This window comes from Larimichthys crocea, chromosome I (genome assembly GCF_000972845.2).
Source record: "Larimichthys crocea isolate SSNF chromosome I, L_crocea_2.0, whole genome shotgun sequence".
Classification (NCBI taxonomy): Eukaryota; Metazoa; Chordata; class Actinopteri; family Sciaenidae; genus Larimichthys; species Larimichthys crocea.
Genome location: NC_040011.1, coordinates 32,392,302 through 32,412,034, shown reverse-complemented (window position 1 = coordinate 32,412,034; position 19,733 = coordinate 32,392,302). Strand labels below are relative to the sequence as shown.

Sequence of the window (19,733 nt, the reverse complement as noted above, 5' to 3'; positions counted from 1 at the left end):
AGATAATCAACCCTTCGGTTTTATGCAGATTCAAGCACGTTGATGGCAGGATTCAATTCACTGGGATGATTTCCCATATATTTGTTTGTTGTTATGTTTTAATTATATAAATTAAAAATAAAATAAAATTGGTTAACCCAACATGTATACACTATAATAAGAAGCATTTACAGTTATCTACTGGTACAGCATAAACAGCAGGGTGTTGAAGTTGAAGTGAGAGTGCGCTCAGTTACTTCTGTGAAGGTGGAGCTAATTTTAACTTCTCTATGTTCTCTGTATAATTAGTGACAATATATCTTATTTCATACACTGTATGATCAGTGTGTAAAATAAGATATTTACTACTGAGAGCAGTGAAAAACACCTCTCAGTATAATGCAGTCAAGTTATAACATTAACAATACCTACTAAAGAGCCAGATATTTCTGCTGTTCTTAGTAGCCAAAAACAGAGAGAAAAGGAGACTTATATTTACCATGTGTCCAGAAACACGACTCCAAATCAATGTTAATGATGATATGTGTCTGGTGAATGTACAAACAGGCACCTGTTTGCTAATGTGTTAGAAATTTAGCAATTTTAGAACATGATATGATGTCTTTGCAGCTTACATCCGCTGCGCCCAAATGTTTGGGTGAATCAATCCTTCTACATACTGGAACTTATCATATGTTGCATGCCAACTTGTGATTTCAGCTTACTGTGATTTTCCTTAAATCCCCTTTTTATTCTGTATATCTGTAAATTAGTTTCAACTTGTGACTGCTGTTCCTTTATGTGCCACTATGATGTCTTTGAAGAACTGCAAGCAAAGCAAGCACAGTCTGGTTTCTATTCTTTTTTTAAGTCATATCAAATGACTAATGATACAGAAAGCAAACAGTATGTCTGTTATTTCTTAACCAAGCACCATTACACCAGCATGTTCTCATTCAGTTAGTGAGAGACTGTCTGTACATACAATCTGTCATGGTCATCGTTCTTGTAGGCTTGAGTGACTAACAGGCTTTTGAACCTTGAGAGAGAAGTCAACAACAGGGCAGCCCTGTGTTATACAGCCCAGGGAAATGATGTCCACATGTGGGGAGAAATACATAGCAATGTTCTCTGGAGTCACTCCTCCACTCGCTTCTATCAGTAGAGTTGGGAACTTCTCCTTCAGTGCTCGAGCTGCAACATGGAGCTCCTATGGATGAGAGGCAGGGTAAAGGAAGGGTGTGTTACTTCACGTAGCGTGAGTAGAAACCAAGCAGTGAAAATGAGAAATGACTTATGGCTTGTGTTTTTTTTTTTTAATATTCTCTACCTGAGGTTGTATATTATCCAGCATAACAATGTTTGCTCCTGCTCCAGCCGCCTCTCTGCCCTCTTCAGCGGAGTGGCACTCCACCTCAATCTTACTGCTGAAGCCACACACTGAGCGGGCAGCTTTCACAGCCTAAAGAACAAAGAGTTGTTGTTTTTTTATGCGTTATGAGCACATCTGAACCTGTAAAAAATGTTAGTCCTCAGAGCACTTCTCCTTTGACAAAATAATCCATGCCACCTGACAGGTGTGGCACATCAAGATGCTGAATAAATGTATTAATACATATTTATATAATAATAATAATTATTATGTAAAAGGCCAGTCTAAGGTGTAGTTTTAGCATGAAAAAAAAGACAAATATAGAGACATCGCCACATGTATTAACCAAGGAAAATAAGCAATGCTTGACTAATGTGAGGTTTTACAATTCTATATGAAAATTTGTTTTCAGTCAGTCTTGCCAAATATGGCAGTGATGTTGATAGGCTATATAACAACCACAATGTGAAGCCAATGCAAGAGTGCCAAAAACTACACTTAAGGCTGACTGCCCATTCAAATGATATTAAGGCTTAATAGTTACGGATAATTAACAAGCATGGCTGCCTTGATAGACAGGTAGGTGCCATTACAGATGGCTTGTTTGAGCAGCCAGGTGTCAATCGACCTGCCTCAGGTCCACCAATGATCTACGTCTGTATATGTATATGTATGCATTTTGGAAGTGGGGAATTGAAACCTCATTATAATAGTTATTGCTATATACATATCTGGTGGTTTGTACTGTCATAGCAAAAAGGTTCCTGGTTCAACCTTGACTCTAAATTTGCCAGGTGTAAAGGTGTAAATGCAAGTGTGAATGTTTGTTTATCTCTATGTATCTAAGTCACAGAATACTGCTTGCAGACTTTTGTGTTCTTATATTTTTCACTGAAGTGTTCCTCTGTGTTCAAAAGGCAGCTGGACACCCAGGCAAACACAAACGAAAAAAACTTTTTGGGGATTTTTTGCGGCTGCCCACCTGTGTGATACTTCTTGAGGCCCATACATGATTGTCCTTCAACATCACCATTCCACTCAGGTCATGTCTGTGCATGGACACACCACCAACCAGCATGGCGTACTTCTCCGGCAAACGGAAACCCGGGGTGGTCTTGCGTGTGCCAGCCACTTCGCCATGCCATCCTCTCGCTGTTGCCACTGCCTGGAGCTGGGAGCAGCGGGTGGCGATCCCCGAGACCCGGGACAAGCAGTTAAGAGCCGGCCTTTCGCCAAGGAGAAGACACCTTGCTGGGCCTCTCACCACAGCAGTCAGTGTGACGGCATCTGGACCTGTGGAGACAAGATCACAATATTGGAGGATTGACATCAAATGGAGCCTTGCAAAATTGTCAGTGCTTTTATTATTATTATTTTATTTTACTAATGGTTTCCACAGCATTCCATTCAATACTTACATCAGGTCAATCTGAAGTGACAGACACCAGCATTCCTAGTCTAAGAAGCTTGATATAAACCCTTTGGATAGAATAATGTTGCATTTAAAGAGAAGTATGCTCCATATTGCTCTGCGGTGTTTGTGGTGGGATCAGGGCCCCCAATATGTAAAGTCAATGACCTATAAAATTGCAGTCCTGGTGTGACATAACATACAAAACCTCTTTAATGTTAATTCATAATAAAAAAAAGACTCTTTAATATGCAGGTCATCCTACTCAATAACTTTCTTACAGGGGAACTCCTTAGGAAACTTACTGATTCATCATCATTTACACTGCCCACTGCAGGAAGCATCATATGCATAACACATTATCAGAGGATTCTTGTAGGCTCATATGATGAAGCCCAAAACTACAGAGCAGAGGTAGTTCTGAAAAACGTTTTCTCAGTATGAGTAATAACTCCCTCTGTTTGATCTTTATAGGTTGTCTGTTGCATATAGTCTTTTGTTATTTGTCACTGCACGGCATGGGTAACCAAGCTGGTTTCCTATTTAGGTACGTTTATTTAATCTCATGTCATGGTGCTGTGGAGTATAGTGTGCAATGCGTACCGATCTCATCACCGTCCTGGAAAATCCAGTCCACAGTGCAGCCGACCTCAGTGAACACTGCTGTGAAGAAGGGGCTCCCTGCCAGGATGCTGTGTGGTGTTTTACATAGCAACCTGGCCTCAACCTGCTGTGACCCCACACATACTCCAGCCGGGTCAAAATTTGGCGTGTCCTCTGCCAGCCACTCTCGTGCCAGCTGGGTCAGAGTGTGAGGTGGGATTGAGTGTGCTGCTGTGTGCGAGGTGAGAGACATTCTAAAAAAAAAGTGTAAATAGAGGAAACTTGTCATTTGTTGTTCCAGTTGACATGAAAGTAGGAACTGAAAGCAGGTAACAAAGCACAGCTTTCAAGGTGCTTTTTTTTGTTTCACAGTAAAATTGACTTTAAAATATTGGGACAAGAACATGTACAGTAAATGCCATTTCTAAAGTCTGATGATTCATTCAACAGATCAGTTTCTCAGTACCCCGTCTACCAAAGTCCTCTTTTTGTCAAGTGAAAAACTAAAAACATAACAAATACAGACACTTCCAAAAATGGGTATGATGGGATGTTATGTATCACAAGCTGCAACTAGGTACACAACTAGCTTATAAGGTATTATTACAACCACAGCATATTCTGTCACACATTCATGACTTTCTAGGGCACAAATAAATGCAAATGAGATATTCACTTACTTCTATTAAAGGCTCTCCTTTCACTGTTGGTCACAGACTGTAGTGTTGTAGTGCTGAGCACACAGAGCCACGGGAGAATGTGACGTGGAATTTGACCCTGTGTCAGTGTTGGAATGTTTACAAGCTATCTAAGAGTTAACAATGCTTAACATTGATTGTTTTAGGCACAGGCACAGGTCAGAGTACATATTTGAAAAGATTCATTGATATAAATTCAAGGTTTTATGTCAGTGTAACTGTGCAATAAGACACGTAACCTGTGATAGTTGTAGTTTTCCATGCACAGTCTGTGGACTGGCCTGCTACTCCACAGACTTTGCATGGAAAACTATCATACAGCTCATTTGCATTGCAAATGTGCAATAAATTGGGTATATAATGCATTATTGCTTTCATCTGTAGCTGGGATAGGCTCCATCCCCACCATGACCCTGATGGGGGGAAACAGTTACAGATGAATGAATGTTTTCATGTGTGGCACTGTGCATTCAAGTCGAAACCTATCTGCTTCCTAAAAAAGGCTTTACACCAGCGTTCAGAATATTTTTGACCTGCATCTCTTTTCTCACGGTAGCCAGCAGCAGTGTGCTAAATATGCCCATTGCACCAGTTGAAAAGGTGAAAATCATAAAATAACTCAACCACAGCGGCCAAAATGACCATCAACACTGTTTTTTAGTTTCACTGTGGCAGGTACAATAGAGGCATTTTAAACTTAATTTGGTGTCTTTATGAATTATAATAAAATGTTATTGAAATATTATTTTAGCCACAGGCTAGTCATTGCAAGAATGGGAAGACTTGGAGGACTTGCATCGGCGCTGACTGCAAAGTTGCCTATTAATAAAATGGTGTACAGAATGTGTGGCCTTTTCCAAACTTAAAACAAAGCATTTACAACTACAGGTTTAAAGCATCATTATAATAACTCTCACATATTGACTTATTAACATGCAGGTGAATTCCTAACTCGTGATTTATTAGACTGACAGACAATTATTTATTTATTTTATTTAGTCTTTTTCTTATCCACCGTGTATATTGTGAGCCACTGCATCGGGAGAATTTCCCTGGTGTGGGATCAATAAAGTCTATCTTATCTAACTTGCTTGACAGATTTTTCATCAACCTCTGAGGTGTACCAGGACCAGTCTCTCCATGATGTGAGAGGTCAGTGCCATCAGCCTATAGTCCTTCAGTGCAGCAGGACGTCCTTTTTTGGGCACTGGGACCATGGATTATTGGATGAAATACCTGCATGTGTACACGTATGCATGTAAAAAATTGGGAAAGGGGTTTAGGTAAGAATAGCAGGAGGTTCTGTACATTCTGTAAACTTGTTTTTTCCCCAAAAAAACTTCAAATCAAAGTTTTAGAAGACCCAAAAGCTACATAGAGGCCTTCTATATACTGTACGTACATCTGTCTTCACTGGTATTATTTAAGCACAAAGCTGACCAGAGTCAGTGTCAGGAGAAACACAATAACAGGACGTGTGGAGGTTACTGCTGTGCACAATGCCCAGCTATTTCAGCATTTCCCCTCCAGCGTCTACTGCACAGCAGCGGTGGTGACGTCAGGAGCACAAGCCTGGGCAACTTCGCGCGTTCGCGACGCGTCGGCGGGAACGCGCAGACGCTTCCTCCACATTCAGAGCCAGAGAGCAAGAACCAGGAAGTGAAAGTATACACATGGAGGGTGTGTCTTTCTCTGCCACCGAATGTTTTATTTTTAAAAGCACACAGTCCTCCTCGGATAAATAATGGGGGACTCGGCGAGGACCAAGCGGCGGGAGCAGCTGAAGCGCTGGGACGGCTCCTGCACCGACAAAGCGTCGGCCGTGGCCAGGCGGAGGTGGCGGGGCGGTGCCGAGAACGGTTCAGGGGAGCCGGAGGCCGAGCTCGGCGACCCGCCGAGGGACCAGCCGGTGTCTGTGGACAGAGATGAAACCAGCCCCCTCCTCAAACGGCGGTAAGGAGGAAGCGTCTGCTGTCAGACCGTGCCCCAATGACGGCCAGCTAACTTAGCTTAGCTCAAACAAATGAAGGCATGCTAAAGGAGGAATGTTGTGCGTGGGCTCGGAGAGGGGGGTGGACAAAACAACAGAAACATCACACAGTACATCACGCAGGCCCTCCAGCTGCTAAATAACGTTTACTGTTGGTAATATCCAGGCTTTGAGTCGTTGTCAGCGGCCAGCTGTCAGTTTATAGGCCGTGGTGTGCAGTGTTTGTGTTAGCTGCTAACGAGCTAGCAGAGTTACTGTCAGTGTTGGTGGGCTCTGACACACTGCTGCTCTTTGTCAATTCACACAGTCACACATGGTGATGTCTGGGGCACTGAAGTAATCATTTTGCCTTATTTTCAACAAGTGTACCAACAATACAGGCAGTGGGCTTCTCTGTTTAACACACAGCCCACTGCTAATTCAGTAGTTCACATGCATGAACTGCATCAGCAGGTAAGTAGCACACCATCACCAACAGTGACTTACTTCAATTTGTGTGACTAGACAAAACACTCCAGAAATGACATGTTGTGTCATCGATATATGTCAACCACCAATGAACTGATCCCATAGCAACATGTATTGCCTGGGCATTTAGAGGATTAGTGTGTGAACACATCAGTGAGCCACACATTTGACGTTTGTCTTCAGCAATATGAACATGACCACTACGGTTTAATTAGAATTGATGCCACACACGTCGTCCTGCTGCCATGTAATCACCAGCGCACCACGTTCACTGTGACAATAGTCCAAAAGAAATGCATATATTCATTATTCCTGTTTTGTGCCAGCTGTTTTAGAAAGAAATGGCCTCTGGCCTGAGCTCTGCAGACAGAGTAGGAAGGTCTGAAAACATTAAGAGGTGTAATTAAACATTGTTGAATTGGTTTTAGTCCTACAGGGATCCAGCGTTTGTCTACTTGCATGAAAGACAGTGGTGCTACAAGACATGCTCCTTTGTTTTAACACGGCTAACCAGTGAAGTGATCTAGCTGCCTGTATCCTTCTGTCTTTAGGAAAAGGGTGAGGTTTGACAGGGCTGCAGAGTTCCTGGCTGCATGTGCCAGCGGAGACACGGAGGAGGCAGAGGTGATGCTGGAGGAGGCCAAAGAGACCAAAAGGAGGAACGGTGAAGACGTGGGAGAAATTATCAACTGTTCCAACGCAGATGGGATCACTGCTCTACACCAGGTGCGACCGTTTTTTTCCTCCTGAGGTTTAACTGAAATAACTGCTTGATGCTGAGATAGATTTTAAAAAAACAACAAAAAAAAACATTTACAGCAGCTGCTCTATTTTTGTCTCTGTTTTCCTCTCTTCTACACAGGCCTGCATAGATGGCAGCATGGAGATGGTGACCTTCCTTTTGGAGCGTAATGCCAACGTGAACCAGGTTGACAGTGAGGGATGGACGCCGCTGCATGTTGCTGCCTCCTGCGGCTACCCTGACATTGCAGAGTGTGTAGTATACGTCTCTACAGTTAGCAGAATACAGCAGCGTGTTATACAGTACTGTTTGCCACTTTGGGGACGTCAGAATGTAGCATTGGTGCCAGAGTATTTCTGCATTCAACAATACTAACATTGTTGTCGTATTTGGCAGGACAACAAGTCAGCTAAAGCATGAGTGGGCTTGCCTGGCACACAAACGCATGCAGCTCAAACGATTTAACAATTGATGCCCTTTTTTTTCGACAGTTCCTTATTCGTTGTTTGTGAATAATGCCTTTTAGTCTTACTTTGAAGTTTGAATGTATTGGCACCCCAAACACAAATAATATGATAGGATTAGGTGTTCTCTATTTAGGGTTTGTTGTCATTGTGTAGCCTTTGTAAACATTTCTGCTGTTAAAAAGATTCTCTCATGTGAATGTTTGTTTTGTCAGTTTCCTTCTGCAGCGAGGTGCGTCTCTCTCTGCCGTCAACTGTGACGGCGACGTTCCCCTCGACATTGCTCTGGATGAGACCACTGAGTCCCTTATTCAGAAATACACTATGAGACAGGGTGAGTGCTGATCTTTAACAAATGCACAACCCTTTTTAAAAAGATGTTTCATCATTTGTTGTTGTTGAGAGACAGACAGACACACACACAGAGACTCTTGTCCATAGTGACAGAAGCAAAATGAAAAAAGAGCTCAAAAGGCACCGATATGGAACATCCGGACAGAAATGATAACCAATTGTCTTTGTTGTGGCAGATACATACCCTACCGGTCAAAAGTTTTAGAACACCCTAATTTTTCCAGTTATTTATTGCAATTCAAGTCATGCAAGCCCAATGAATAGCTTGACATGGTACAAAGGTAAGTACTGAACAGCCAGAGGTTTAAAAAAAAAAAAGGTTTGGTTACCCAAAGCTGAAAAATATTGTACATTTTAGAATTATACAGACGGGCCATTTTCAGGGAAGACAAAGTGGGTTAACAATTTAAAGCTGTTCTGCAGCAATGAAGGTTGAATCAGGCTTGAGAGCTGGTGCTACTAATTCCTACAGGTGTTCCAACTTTTCTGGATTACTTATAACCCCCTGTGTCTGCATAAAAGCAGTGTTGGAACACACTGTGGTACCAGACCCTCATGAGCATCAGGTGAACAGTACCGTAGTGCAGAAAGTAGTGTGTTGCTACAAAAATGGCAAGAAAAAGGCAATTAACAATGGACGAGAGACAGACCATCATAACACTTGAAAATGTAGGTCTTTCCTACAGAGGAATTGCAAAGAAATTCAAGGTGTCAGTGAATACAGTTTTCTTCACCATCAAAAGTCACAGCTTCAAGCACAGCTTAATAGTGGTCGTAGTAAGCAAGTCTCAGTTTCAACTGTGAAGAGAAGACTTGGAGCTGCAGGTTTGACAGGACAAGTTGCAGCAAGAAAGCCATTGCTAAGACGTCAGAATAAGACAAAGAGGCTCTCCTGGGCCATGAAACACCGCCATTGGACTACTGAATACTGGAAGAAGCTATTATGGACTGATGAATCAAAGTTTCAAATCTTCGGTTCATCACGCAGGATCTTTGTATGCCGTTGAGTAGGCGAGAGGATGGTTCCACAGTGTGTGACATCAACTGTCAAACATGGAGGAGGAAGTGTGATGGTCTGGGGCTGTTTTGCTGGATCCAGGGTCGGTGACTTGTACAGAGTGAGCGGCACCCTGAACCAAAACGGCTACCACAGCATTCTGCAGCACCATGCAATACCCTCTGGTATGTGCCTAGTTGGTCAGAGGTTTATCCTACAGTAAGATAATGACCCAAAACACAAGTGCAAGCTATACCAAAACTACCTCAATAAAAAAGAACAAGATGGTAAGCTTGAAAACATGGAGTGGCCAGCACAGTCTCCAGACTTAAACCCCATCGAGCTGGTTTGGGATGAACTGGACAAAAGAGTTAAAGCCAAGCAACCTACAAGTGCCACACATTTATGGGAACTTCTGCAACAGACCTGGGAAAAACTTTCTGAAGAATATATTCTATTGTAGAAAGAATGCCACGAGTGTGTTCAGCTGTTATATCTGGCAAAGGTGGCTACTTTGATGAATCAAAAGTTTAGAATACATTTTGGTCTATAAATTGATTCTATGATTTCTTTTTCAACTTAAATTGCTTTTTTGTTCTATCCTTTCATTTCAAAGTGCAATGACACAATGAACTGAATAATTTTCAGTAAAAAACTTGAAAAAGTGTGGTGTTCTAAAACTTTTGACCGGTAGTGTACGTGTGTGATAACTAATAGAATTAATGTTACAAATAAGCAAACTGTGAAGAGGAAAATAAATATATATATTTATATTTAGAATAAAGTATAGTTTGATTTATTAAAAACTTATGTAACAACCTTTTTTAAAAAAAAAATCTAGAATAATTCATTCCTAACCTTATCTTCTTGGCATGTCTAGGCTTCAAAAACTCACATTATTGATCCTCTTCTCTGTCCTCCTCTCTCCTGTTGCTGAAGTATTTAAAATGGCCTTGTGTGTTCAGGTGTGGACTTGGAGGCAGCCAAGCGGCTGGAGGAGGAACAGATCATGACAGATGCCCGGACCTGGCTGAATGAGGGCCTGCCTGCTGATGTACGACACCCCAGGACCGGAGCCAGCCCACTGCATGTAGCTGCTGCCAAAGGCTACATAGAAGCCCTCAAGTAAGCATGTCATGAATTAAAAAAATAAATAAAATAGATACACTGTATATTTGTCAGGATGTCGATATTCAGTCACACATTGTTCTGCTGTTGTGTTGTCCAGGATACTGTGTCAGTGTGGGCTGGATGTGTCAGCCATGGACTTCGATGGCTGGACTCCTCTCCACGCTGCAGCACACTGGGGTCAGGGGGAGGCCTGCCGCATTCTTGCTGAACAGCTGTGCAATATGGAGGCCCGAAGCAACGCGGTGAGTCCCAATAAATGACATAAACTCTTCTTATTACATCTTACTTTCATCGACAGGACGACAACATTTATCATGACAGAATTTTGTATTTTTTTAGGGGAACTTTCAGTTTGTTTTCAGTTCAGTTATTGTCGTGTCGTTGTTCCTTCCCCATCAAACTTTTAGGGTCAGTCACCGTTTGATGTAGCTGATGAAAGTGTCGAGGAGCTCCTGGAGGAGTTATCACAGAAACAAGCTAATGTGAGAAAGTGTTTCTCTTTACCTGATGTTCAATGCATCTATTCTGTGTGATTTTAGAAGATCACTGACAGATGCCTTTCCCTCTCCCTCTCTCTCAGTGGCGTAATGAACAGTCCATATTGGACAGGCAAAACCAGCAAGGCTCCACAGCTGCAAACGCACAAAACAAACGGCGGAGGTTAGTATGAATTTAGTATATTCTTTCTAATAAAACTCTTTGAATTATTCCTTCCTGGCAACACTAAGTGCAGGTTTCCCTGACAGATTTTAGGCCTGAACTAAAAAAACAAAACCTCATTCTCAATTAGAACATGCCTTACACCCAACAACACCTCCATAGATTACCTTGATGAACAGATTGTGATAATACCTGCAGTGAAACGTGTGATAAGATTAAAGGTAATGTAATAAATGAAGGAGATCTGAAAAGTGCCAACATCTGTCCTCATTTCATGTCCTCCAGGACCTCAGTGTGCAGGATGAGCAGTAAAGACAAGATGAACGTGCAGGACCAGTCTAAAGAGAGGGGTGTTTCAGGAGGCCTTGAGCTGAGTGAGGAAAAGGAGAACAGTCCCGGTAAAGCAGCTGCTTTGTTGACATTGACTGAAAGTAGTACACAGGCTAAAAGACCATGTGATTGTGTTGATTCCAAAAACTTCTGCTTCTCTTTTACCAGAAAGCTCCACCGTTTCCAGTCCAGACACTGAGAGTGTGACTACATCTACAGTCAGTCCTGCTGACAAGGTACAAATCATGCAGCATAATCCAGTATGTCACACAGTAGCTTTCCTTCTCACCCATCTGTTGTAAAGCACATTATGAAATACAATGTAGGAAAGCTGGATGGAAAAGACAAAACGTCATTAAACCTCCTCATACTAAAAAAAAAAAAAAGGTTTTATGCTCACGTGAGGTGCTTTTGTCAATTCATGCTCTTAAACCAGCGATTTGTTGAACAGTGCATGGCTAGCTCTTAGATCTTAAATAGCCTGTTCTCTGTTTGTTTAATGTCATTGCAACTCAAAAAAAGATCCCAAATTTGCATGGCAGTTAGAGAATTATTATTAATATTTCCATCCAAAAACCCAAAAAGTTTTCTTACACATACTGTATGGCGTAAAAAACTAAGCATGATTAATATAGGGAGTATTTGTGAGAAGCCAGAATCTCAAATGTAGGTCAACCAACAGCAGTAATGGGGAAGTATGTATTTTGGTCAGAATACTTATCTGATCAGTTCATTTAATCTACCGGTTTCAGCCCACATGACTCACCGAGCATTTTAAAAGACTTGAGACTTCAGAGACACTTTTGGTCTGTATTTAAGCATGTGAACTAAAAAGACTTAAACAGTCCGCTGACATTAATTATGTTTCTCCATTGTGGCGATAAATCCAAAATTTGAATTGGTGACAGTTGATTACAATTAAACTTCTGGCCTTTTTTGTGCGTGTCTTATTCTTATTGTTCAGACACCAGAGGAGAAAGATGACGAGGAGAAGGAGCAGGACAAGGCAAACCGCACTGCCAGAGTCCAACCCACTCCTCAGACGAGAGATGCCACTGCTGAGAGCCCCAACACTCCCAATGCTGACAGGCGCAAGTAAGAAACAATACAGCGATTTGAACAGGAGTGCAAAGAATATAAATTTTTCCTTTTGTGCTGTACCAAAACGTTTTTAAAAAAAATGTTTATTTTCCTCCTATAATTTCCTACAGACACAAGGTGCATAATAAAGGTTAACATGTTTATATACTTATGTAATATATTGTGTGTTGCGGATGATGTGTTTAGGTTTCAGGCTCCAGTCAGAGACGAAGAGTCTGAGTCTCAGAGAAAAGCTCGCTCTCGGCTGATGCGGCAGTCACGCCGCTCCACACAGGTACTGACATTACTAGGTTACTAGACATGGATACCCCTAGGATTTATGATAACTACTACTTCTCTCAACACTCTTATAAGACATGTTTCACTAATATTCAAAACATAAAACAAAAAACAATTATTTCGATTTTTTTCATAGATATCAGTCACTGCCCCCTGTGTGCTCAAAAAAATGTGCCGTGCTAACGTCAGTTTGCAGGTTAGATGTCTAATAAGCTGCACAGCTGCAGCAGAATAAACAGAAGGGAAGTAGATATGCAAATGTCACTAGGATCTGGTTAGATGCTGGTGTGCTCTTTACACTTCAGTGCCACTAACAACACGCTGTCTGCCCATGACACATAGCTGCAGCACACATTTGTTTACTTTGTCTCTCGTTCTCTACGGTGCAATACCGGCACTCCTTTCTGCTGCTGTCAATCAAACACTGACAGGGCCTTCCAGCTAGCTGAGATAAAATATTTCCTTTTCAATAATAAATTAAATGAAATACATTTCATAGCACATTGGCATCACTGCACACTGCTGCTGTGGGTAACCGAAGCTATTATGAGCTTCGTCGGTAAGACAGATGTTCACACGTGCTAAAACCAAATGCAGTGTTTATTGCCTTTTATTGATTCATGCCCTCTTGGCTAATAAATCTCACACTAAAGTGTGTAAAAAGTGCAAACGCTGTGGATGATCAAACATTTGAGCAAACTTATTACTATGTTATTGAATACTGAAAGACAGTGAACCCGCCTGAACACAGTTTGGAATAGAGTCAATCATTTACTGAGTAATGATGTGGTTAAACCTGACTATCGCAATACTTCAGTGACTGCAATTGCAGCATCCTGCTGCACACTTCCCAAGATGCATGTATTGCATCAATATCTTTCTCAATGTAGAGGTGCTGTAGAAGCTGTTTGTTGAACTGAATGTAACATAACTATTCTAAGTGGTTTTGTTTCTCTGCTTTGTGCTGGCAGGGTGTGACTCTGACAGACTTGAAAGAAGCCGAGAAGACTGCAGCTAAAGCTGCAGATCCAGCGCCGCGCAACGTCCAGCCTGTCAGCCCCATCGTTACTATCACGCCTGCTGAAAGAGGTATCACAGACAATATTATCCAATGATTTCATCCTTTTATCACAGATATGTTGGTATCTGCACTAATAAGTCTATTTTCCGTCTTGTTCAGTGTTTTATCTGAGTCCTAGTTCCAGCCAAATTTAAAGCAGTCATGCCCGCTTTACCAGTCACACCAAATGGCTAGAGTTTCGCTTCTGTTTACTGTAATACAAAGCTACTAGATAAAAATGTGGTGTAGCCTTTGGGTGGAGTGCTCTTTTAGGATAGTTTAGAAAGGAAATGACATTTTCTCATGTGGGTTTTAAGGGCTACTATTGGTAAGTGTAGTGCAATATGTGTGATTTATCAGGGAGGGGTGACTAATGTACCAAATGCCCCATATCGTCGTGAGTAGTGTGCATCTTGTGATTATTGCTCCACCCTTCACACCTCTGATGTTTTGCTGAGGATGTTGAGAAACATTGTACTGCAGAGCCAGACTGCGTGTGTTTGTGACCCACAGTTTTAGATGTCACAAACACATGCAGACATTTTAACAGCAGTCTCTGACTACGCTGTACCCAGAGCCATGTAAAGAGAGGGTGGACATCCTCTTAACTGAGCTCACTGCTTTCAAGCCTAAAGATGAGACCGCTTCCTGAGACTCATCTACCTGCTGACTGCAGAGGCTCAGGTTAATCCTGAACTGAGCTATAGCCTCACTGAAACAAATGTTTCTTATATGGTATTATTTGCTCTCCTTAGGATCTCCACTGTGGTGTTGGTAAGTTAGTATGGTTGGGTCAGTTTACGGTGTTGCTGTCCCAGTGTAGAAGCTTAAACCACACTGAATTGGTGCAAACTGACTCAAACAGCATTTGTCATTAAGACAGTGTCTTAATTAGGTGGAAGTTGACAAACCGTAATCTTCCCGTATTGAGATAACTTTGATATAACCCTGACATTCGTCATGTAACTCACGCTTATCACATTTGTTTGCTAGGTTAGTGTGGTACGTAGCCAGCGAGTACAGTCAGTAACCTAGCAGCAGTATGTTTTGTAATCACTTCTGTTTGTCCTGTTTAAGTTACTGCAAATTTCAGTTGACGGAGACCTTCATTAAAATGCATTCAGAGAGGATCTGGCACCATGGCAGGTTTTTCCTGTTCACTTGAGTGTGGGTCGATCTGGCTGTAGCGGTCCGTGCCACAGGTGTGTCTGCAAGAAACTGCAGTATCTTGTGGTGGAGAAGTTGAGCCAGATCCAACACTTAGAAAAACACACTGGCCTCGATAAAGTTGGTTAATCAGCAAAATAAAAAGTTATTTCCTGATTGTTTCACTGTGGTTACATCTAACAACCCGCCCCCTTTCACTCCCCCACCACCGCACAACCTGGCAGCATTTCGCAGCCGTGCCTCAAACACTTGCAGGAATGTGTTGTGAAAAATGTTCATGGCTCCCACTGTGTTCCACTTTGGAGCGGCTGAGTCATTTGAGAAACCTCATTAAGGATGTCTTCAGTTTAATATCAAACCACTTGACATTACATTGATCCAAGCCTGTTAATAAAATTTTTTGACGCCAAAAGTCTTTTGTGTTTTCATGTCGACCTCCATGTATTTCAGATACAGACCCAGTGAAGCAAGAGGAGCCGGAGGGGGAGAAGCGCCTGGGAGTGAAAGACAGGAGGAAAGGCAGGAAAGAGAGACGCTCGACTGGCATCATTCAGCCAGGTGGAGAGGTAAGAAAGAGACAAGCTTACATAATCGCAAACATGGCAGAGAGCTCACTCCTAGTCAGGTAGAAGATATTTGTTCACCAGGTCAGAGCAGAGTTTGTCTGCTGCTTGCAGCTGCTTTCATCAAACCATCAACTGTCATTTTACAGTAAAATGTGAGTAGGACTGAAAGTAGGGGAATGGGCTGGCAACCACTTCCTCTTTTGTTATGATGTAGCTAAATATTTGATAAGCACACTTCGTCTGATAAGATGTTGCTTAACAGGAAGTCCTGTTGGTGTTACGTTTGCCGGTTTTATTACAAAATTGAGAAGACCTGACCTGGAAGTGGGTCAGAGGCGAATCCTCCAAACATAACAAATATACCCGGCTGAATAATGTATAAAATGATTCTTCATAGTGGGTTAAATATATCTACGTATTGTTTCTGAATATCAGGCTCATACAGATTATATATATAATGCTGTCAGACAGGAAAGACTGAATGGTTTAATGAATGAAATGTGCTTGAAAAGCTGCAACAGTGTTGAATATAATTTTAATACTTGCATCATGCACATTAGGTAAATGTGCCTTCAACACCACATAGGGAAGTATCACATTTATGTGAAATTGTGTGTGTATTATATCAGATCAGATATGCTTGCAACATGCTGTTGAAACTTACTTTGTGAATCTTTGACCTTCAGAACGAAGATGAGGACGCTTGTTTGGATGACACCAACAGTAACCGTACCACGTGAGTGTTTGAATCTTGTTTTGTTTGTAATTTTACACATTTTGGAGACAAGCCAAGACAACAAAACAACACTGATTTGTTTTGTTTTTTTACTTTTTTTAAGTGCATGTGTTCTACCTTTCTTTCCCATTCAAAAAGCTGGGTTTGGGATGTTTGATCATGTTATGACTTGTGTCAAGCTGTCAGGCTGAAGGTCTTGTATGAAAGCCGCAGGGGAAGACTGTTTGAGAATTTTTTGACTGTGTACTTTGAATTTGTATGTTCACCTGCTGATTTGCCTTTAAGTAGTAAACAAACATGTGGTATTATTTGCATAAGGACAGGTTTTAAACTGCACAAATATGCTTTGTTTACCGCAGTGAGAGTCAACTGGGAGACTCATCAGCTGACTACAGAACGGTACGTGTCTGACCGTCTCCTCACAGAAAAGCTCACACATTCCTGAAAAACACGCCTGAGGGTTGAAAGTGGGTTCTTGCTGAGATCTAGACAAACCAGGACAGGAATGATACCCAACAGGCTCGAGAAAGAAATGAACAGAAACCCTGAATATATTGTACTGTAGCATCATTAAGCCATTTCCACTGTCACATGACGCTTTTATATTTAGGTTCCGATGATCTGTATTCTATGTTTGCATGTATCCTCTAGCTGTACTTTAAGGTACTGCAGGAGAACCTGGCGCTGAAGGACAAGTTGCAGGAGATGGAGCTGCTGCTCAGCCAAAACAAAGTGGAGCTGGAGCGACTTCGACAGGTTCGGCAGGTTTGCTGTTGCATCTGACCTGTGTGTGTGTGTCTGTGTGTGTGTCTGTGTGTGTGTCTGTGTGTGTGTGTGTGTGTAGAGTTTGTCAGTCAGCAATAACAAAGAGAGCGTGGGAAAGTGGACAACCTCACAAATCGTCCTTTAATAGTTGTTTTCTGTTTCATTTTCTCATTCTTAAAATATAAATGATCTGATTTGTAAACTTGGGAACTTAATTAAGAGGTCATTTATGTTCATTTGTGTTTACTTGTTAACTATTGTTGTAGCTGTCACTGAACAGTTTTTCTGTCTGTGGCAGAGTCAAGAGAGCAGCACAGACAGACCGGCCCTGCTGGAACTGGACAGATTTGTAAGTCTGTTTTCTTAGTTTTTACAATCTTAATACTAATTGAGTACATACAGTATATTGATGAGTTTTTAAAAATGGAACAGAGCTTTCATTTTGTGCTGTCAAGTTGTGACTTCAAACTGTCAAGGTGTGAAGTTTGCTACGTTTTTTTGCAAATATGCTAAGTAAGGTGTGATAAAATGTTAAAACCATGGAAGGGCTGCTTGTGAACAGCTCATGCTCGGTAATGGTGAAGCAGAACAAAACAAGAACACACTGCAATCTGCTCTGTAAACAGATTGTGATGTTCAACTGTTGTTCACAGGAGAAGTTGGCCCTCCAGAGGAAAGCAGTGGAACTGGAGGATGAGCTAAAGGTACAGATGTTCACTCCAACACTTGTTGTAATTATTTGACACTCGTTCGTATCCAGGGAATTCACAACGTCTTAAAAGTTTTTTTAAAAGCATTGAATTCAATACTATAACGGTGCAGTAGTTAGCACTGTCGCTCACAGCAAGAAGGTTCCTGGTTCAAACCTCAGGATCTTTCTGTGTAGAGTTTGAATGTGCTCTCCATGTCTGCGTGGGCTCTCTCCAAAGATATGCAGACATGCATCTAAATTGTCCGTAGGTGTGAATGGTTGTTTGTCTCTATGTGCCCCTGTGATGAGCTGGCAACTTGTCCAGGGTGTACCCCTCTCACTCTTAAATCAGCTCCACCCCCCACAACCCTAGTGAGAATAAGCAGTTATAGAAAATGGATGGATGAAAGTAGAACTTTGTTTACAAAGGTCCTAAAATTGATGTGCTATGAAGAGACCACATTGTCCATGGTGCAGCCTACAACCTGCAAACTCATTGTGGCTCTATGCCAACTCTTGAATTTAAATAACTCTTAGGCCTTCCACAGTGATTTGAAGAATGACCTTAAAGTTGGCATTAAATGTCATTCTAAGTGATAAGAAAAGATCCTTAAAAGTCACTCTGAGAACCCTGTAGGTACCCTAGTTTAGTTAACTAAATCAGAAAATTTGGTCCATTATAGAACATTAATTTCATAATTTCTTGGCTCGGCCCAGTCCAGTACAGAAGGGAGGATTTACCAAGTATAGTCCATTTTACAATTTACTGTGTGTACTGTTGTGTTGTGGAAAATCTACAAACACAACTGTTTCCTGATGTTTCCTGATGTAGGTTCTGGGGGACCTCAGAGCAGACAACCAGAGGCTCAAGGATGAGAATGCCGCCCTCATTCGAGTCATCAGCAAACTCTCAAGATGAACCTAGAGGAGAAAGGAAAGAAAAAGGAAAAAAAAAACCTACATGGGGATAAAAAAGTATTACATTCTTCTTTTGCCCAACTCAGAAGACACAAACCAGGATGGGAGACGGCAGCATCAGACACCTGCACAGCACATTCGACTATTCAACAGTAACTGGAACAACGTGTAGATTTCAGGGTTATTCGCCTGTGTTTGGGCCTTTATGTTTTGGCAGATCTACTGTATAAACAAGCTGAACTGCACCTCCTGTGGACTGACAGGATGTTCCTGTTCACATCCACTTTTATATTAAGTTTTTATTGTATTTTTTTAACTGGAATATTTGTGCTTTGCTTCTCTGATACTTTGTGTAAAATCTGTATTAAGAGACTTAAAGCCATGCACAGTGCGAGCTCGCAGTAATGTTTTAGATAGCTTTCTTGACCTCTGAGACAAAAAAAAATGCCAGTCAGGTGTTAAGGGGTGGTTACTAGAGAAAAAAAAAACAACAAGACTTCAATGTGCCAAAAACCAGCCCCAGATTTGCATGTCCTTTGGGAAAAACTCCAGGTGGTCAGTGTTCTCAGGATGAGTCTTGGGTCGATGCTTTCTGTTTTAGCTGACTGCTGTAACGGTGGACCAAATTTGCATGTTCATTTCTCCCTGCTCCTCTGAATGTATATTTAACATGTATATTTATGTACAGGGGTCATCTGTCCTGACAGTGATGTAAAGGTGTAGTTGTGGTCTCTGTTGTAAAAAAAAAAAAAAAAAAAAAAGGATGGAGAGCTTTGGGTGCTAATCATGAATGTCAGACACAGCTCGTGTTCAGAGGGATTTTAACAGAAACCATGTGTTACAAACGGCAGATTTTTCAAGAGGTTTAGGAGAACGCATGCTCTATTCTTAGTACTGTAAGTCAGTAGAAATTTCACTTTGCCATTTTGACTGGACGCTTCTGAAAGCAACGACCCGTAAGCTAAGTATTCACCCTGTGACGGACGGCTGTTATTATTCAACAGACAGGCCAGATGGGTCAACTTTTGAATGTTTACTCCAATTTTAAAGAAAAAAACCTGCATGTCAAATTGTATTTTGATGCTGTGCCTTTCAATATACATTTCTAAGTCATATTTCTATTTTGCTTTGGTAAACGTACACTGTTAAGTATAAAATACAGTATGAGCATAAATTATTGAGTCATACATTGTCTTTGAATTCTTTCCCAGAGTTGACACAGTGCAGCTATCTTTAGTTGCAGATATTAGC

At 41.5% G+C, this 19,733-nt stretch overlaps 2 protein-coding genes across 3 annotated transcripts; one reads left to right on the top strand and one right to left on the bottom strand.

Moving 5' to 3' along the window:
- Positions 1-198: 198 nt before the first annotated feature.
- On the bottom strand, positions 199-4,122 carry LOC104920397 (nicotinate-nucleotide pyrophosphorylase [carboxylating]). The gene is made up of 5 exons (XM_010732657.3): positions 4,046-4,122; positions 3,366-3,619; positions 2,334-2,644; positions 1,310-1,441; positions 199-1,189 (listed from the first exon to the last, which is right to left on the bottom strand). Exons 2-5 carry the CDS (start codon positions 3,616-3,618, stop codon positions 977-979), a joined length of 909 nt encoding a protein of 302 aa, XP_010730959.2. The 5' UTR covers position 3,619; positions 4,046-4,122; the 3' UTR covers positions 199-976.
- A 1,465-nt stretch (positions 4,123-5,587) lies between these two features.
- Positions 5,588-19,669, top strand: ppp1r12c (protein phosphatase 1, regulatory subunit 12C). 2 transcript variants are annotated; one of them, XM_027285036.1, is made up of 20 exons: positions 5,588-6,016; positions 7,073-7,247; positions 7,384-7,514; positions 7,943-8,061; positions 10,044-10,203; positions 10,307-10,451; positions 10,617-10,691; positions 10,790-10,869; positions 11,155-11,267; positions 11,368-11,435; positions 12,164-12,294; positions 12,487-12,574; positions 13,551-13,668; positions 15,257-15,372; positions 16,059-16,108; positions 16,468-16,507; positions 16,760-16,873; positions 17,172-17,222; positions 17,527-17,577; positions 18,397-19,669. In XM_027285036.1, the coding sequence occupies exons 1-20, from the start codon at positions 5,808-5,810 to the stop codon at positions 18,481-18,483; spliced, it is 2,121 nt and encodes a 706-aa protein (XP_027140837.1). In that variant the 5' UTR covers positions 5,588-5,807; the 3' UTR covers positions 18,484-19,669. The 2 variants fall into 2 exon arrangements, with proteins under 2 accessions (XP_027140837.1, XP_010730961.1); XM_010732659.3 differs by having other exon boundaries at positions 5,589-6,016; positions 16,760-16,864.
- The last annotated feature ends 64 nt before the right edge of the window (positions 19,670-19,733 follow it).

Bases quoted from the DNA above. Each gene is read 5' to 3' on its own strand.
- LOC104920397 (XM_010732657.3), bottom strand. From the start codon at position 3,618: ATGTCTCTCACCTCGCACACAGCAGCACACTCAATCCCACCTCACACT. The intron at 2,645-3,365 runs GTACGCATTGCA...TTGTCTCCACAG, and splicing joins CCAGGACGGTGATGAGATCG to GTCCAGATGCCGTCACACTG. The intron at 1,190-1,309 runs GTAGAGAATATT...TCTCATCCATAG, and splicing joins TGGATAATATACAACCTCAG to GAGCTCCATGTTGCAGCTCG.
- ppp1r12c (XM_027285036.1), top strand. From the start codon at position 5,808: ATGGGGGACTCGGCGAGGACCAAGCGGCGGGAGCAGCTGAAGCGCTGG. The intron at 12,295-12,486 runs GTAAGAAACAAT...TGATGTGTTTAG, and splicing joins CCCAATGCTGACAGGCGCAA to GTTTCAGGCTCCAGTCAGAG. The intron at 17,223-17,526 runs GTAAGTCTGTTT...TGTTGTTCACAG, and splicing joins TGCTGGAACTGGACAGATTT to GAGAAGTTGGCCCTCCAGAG.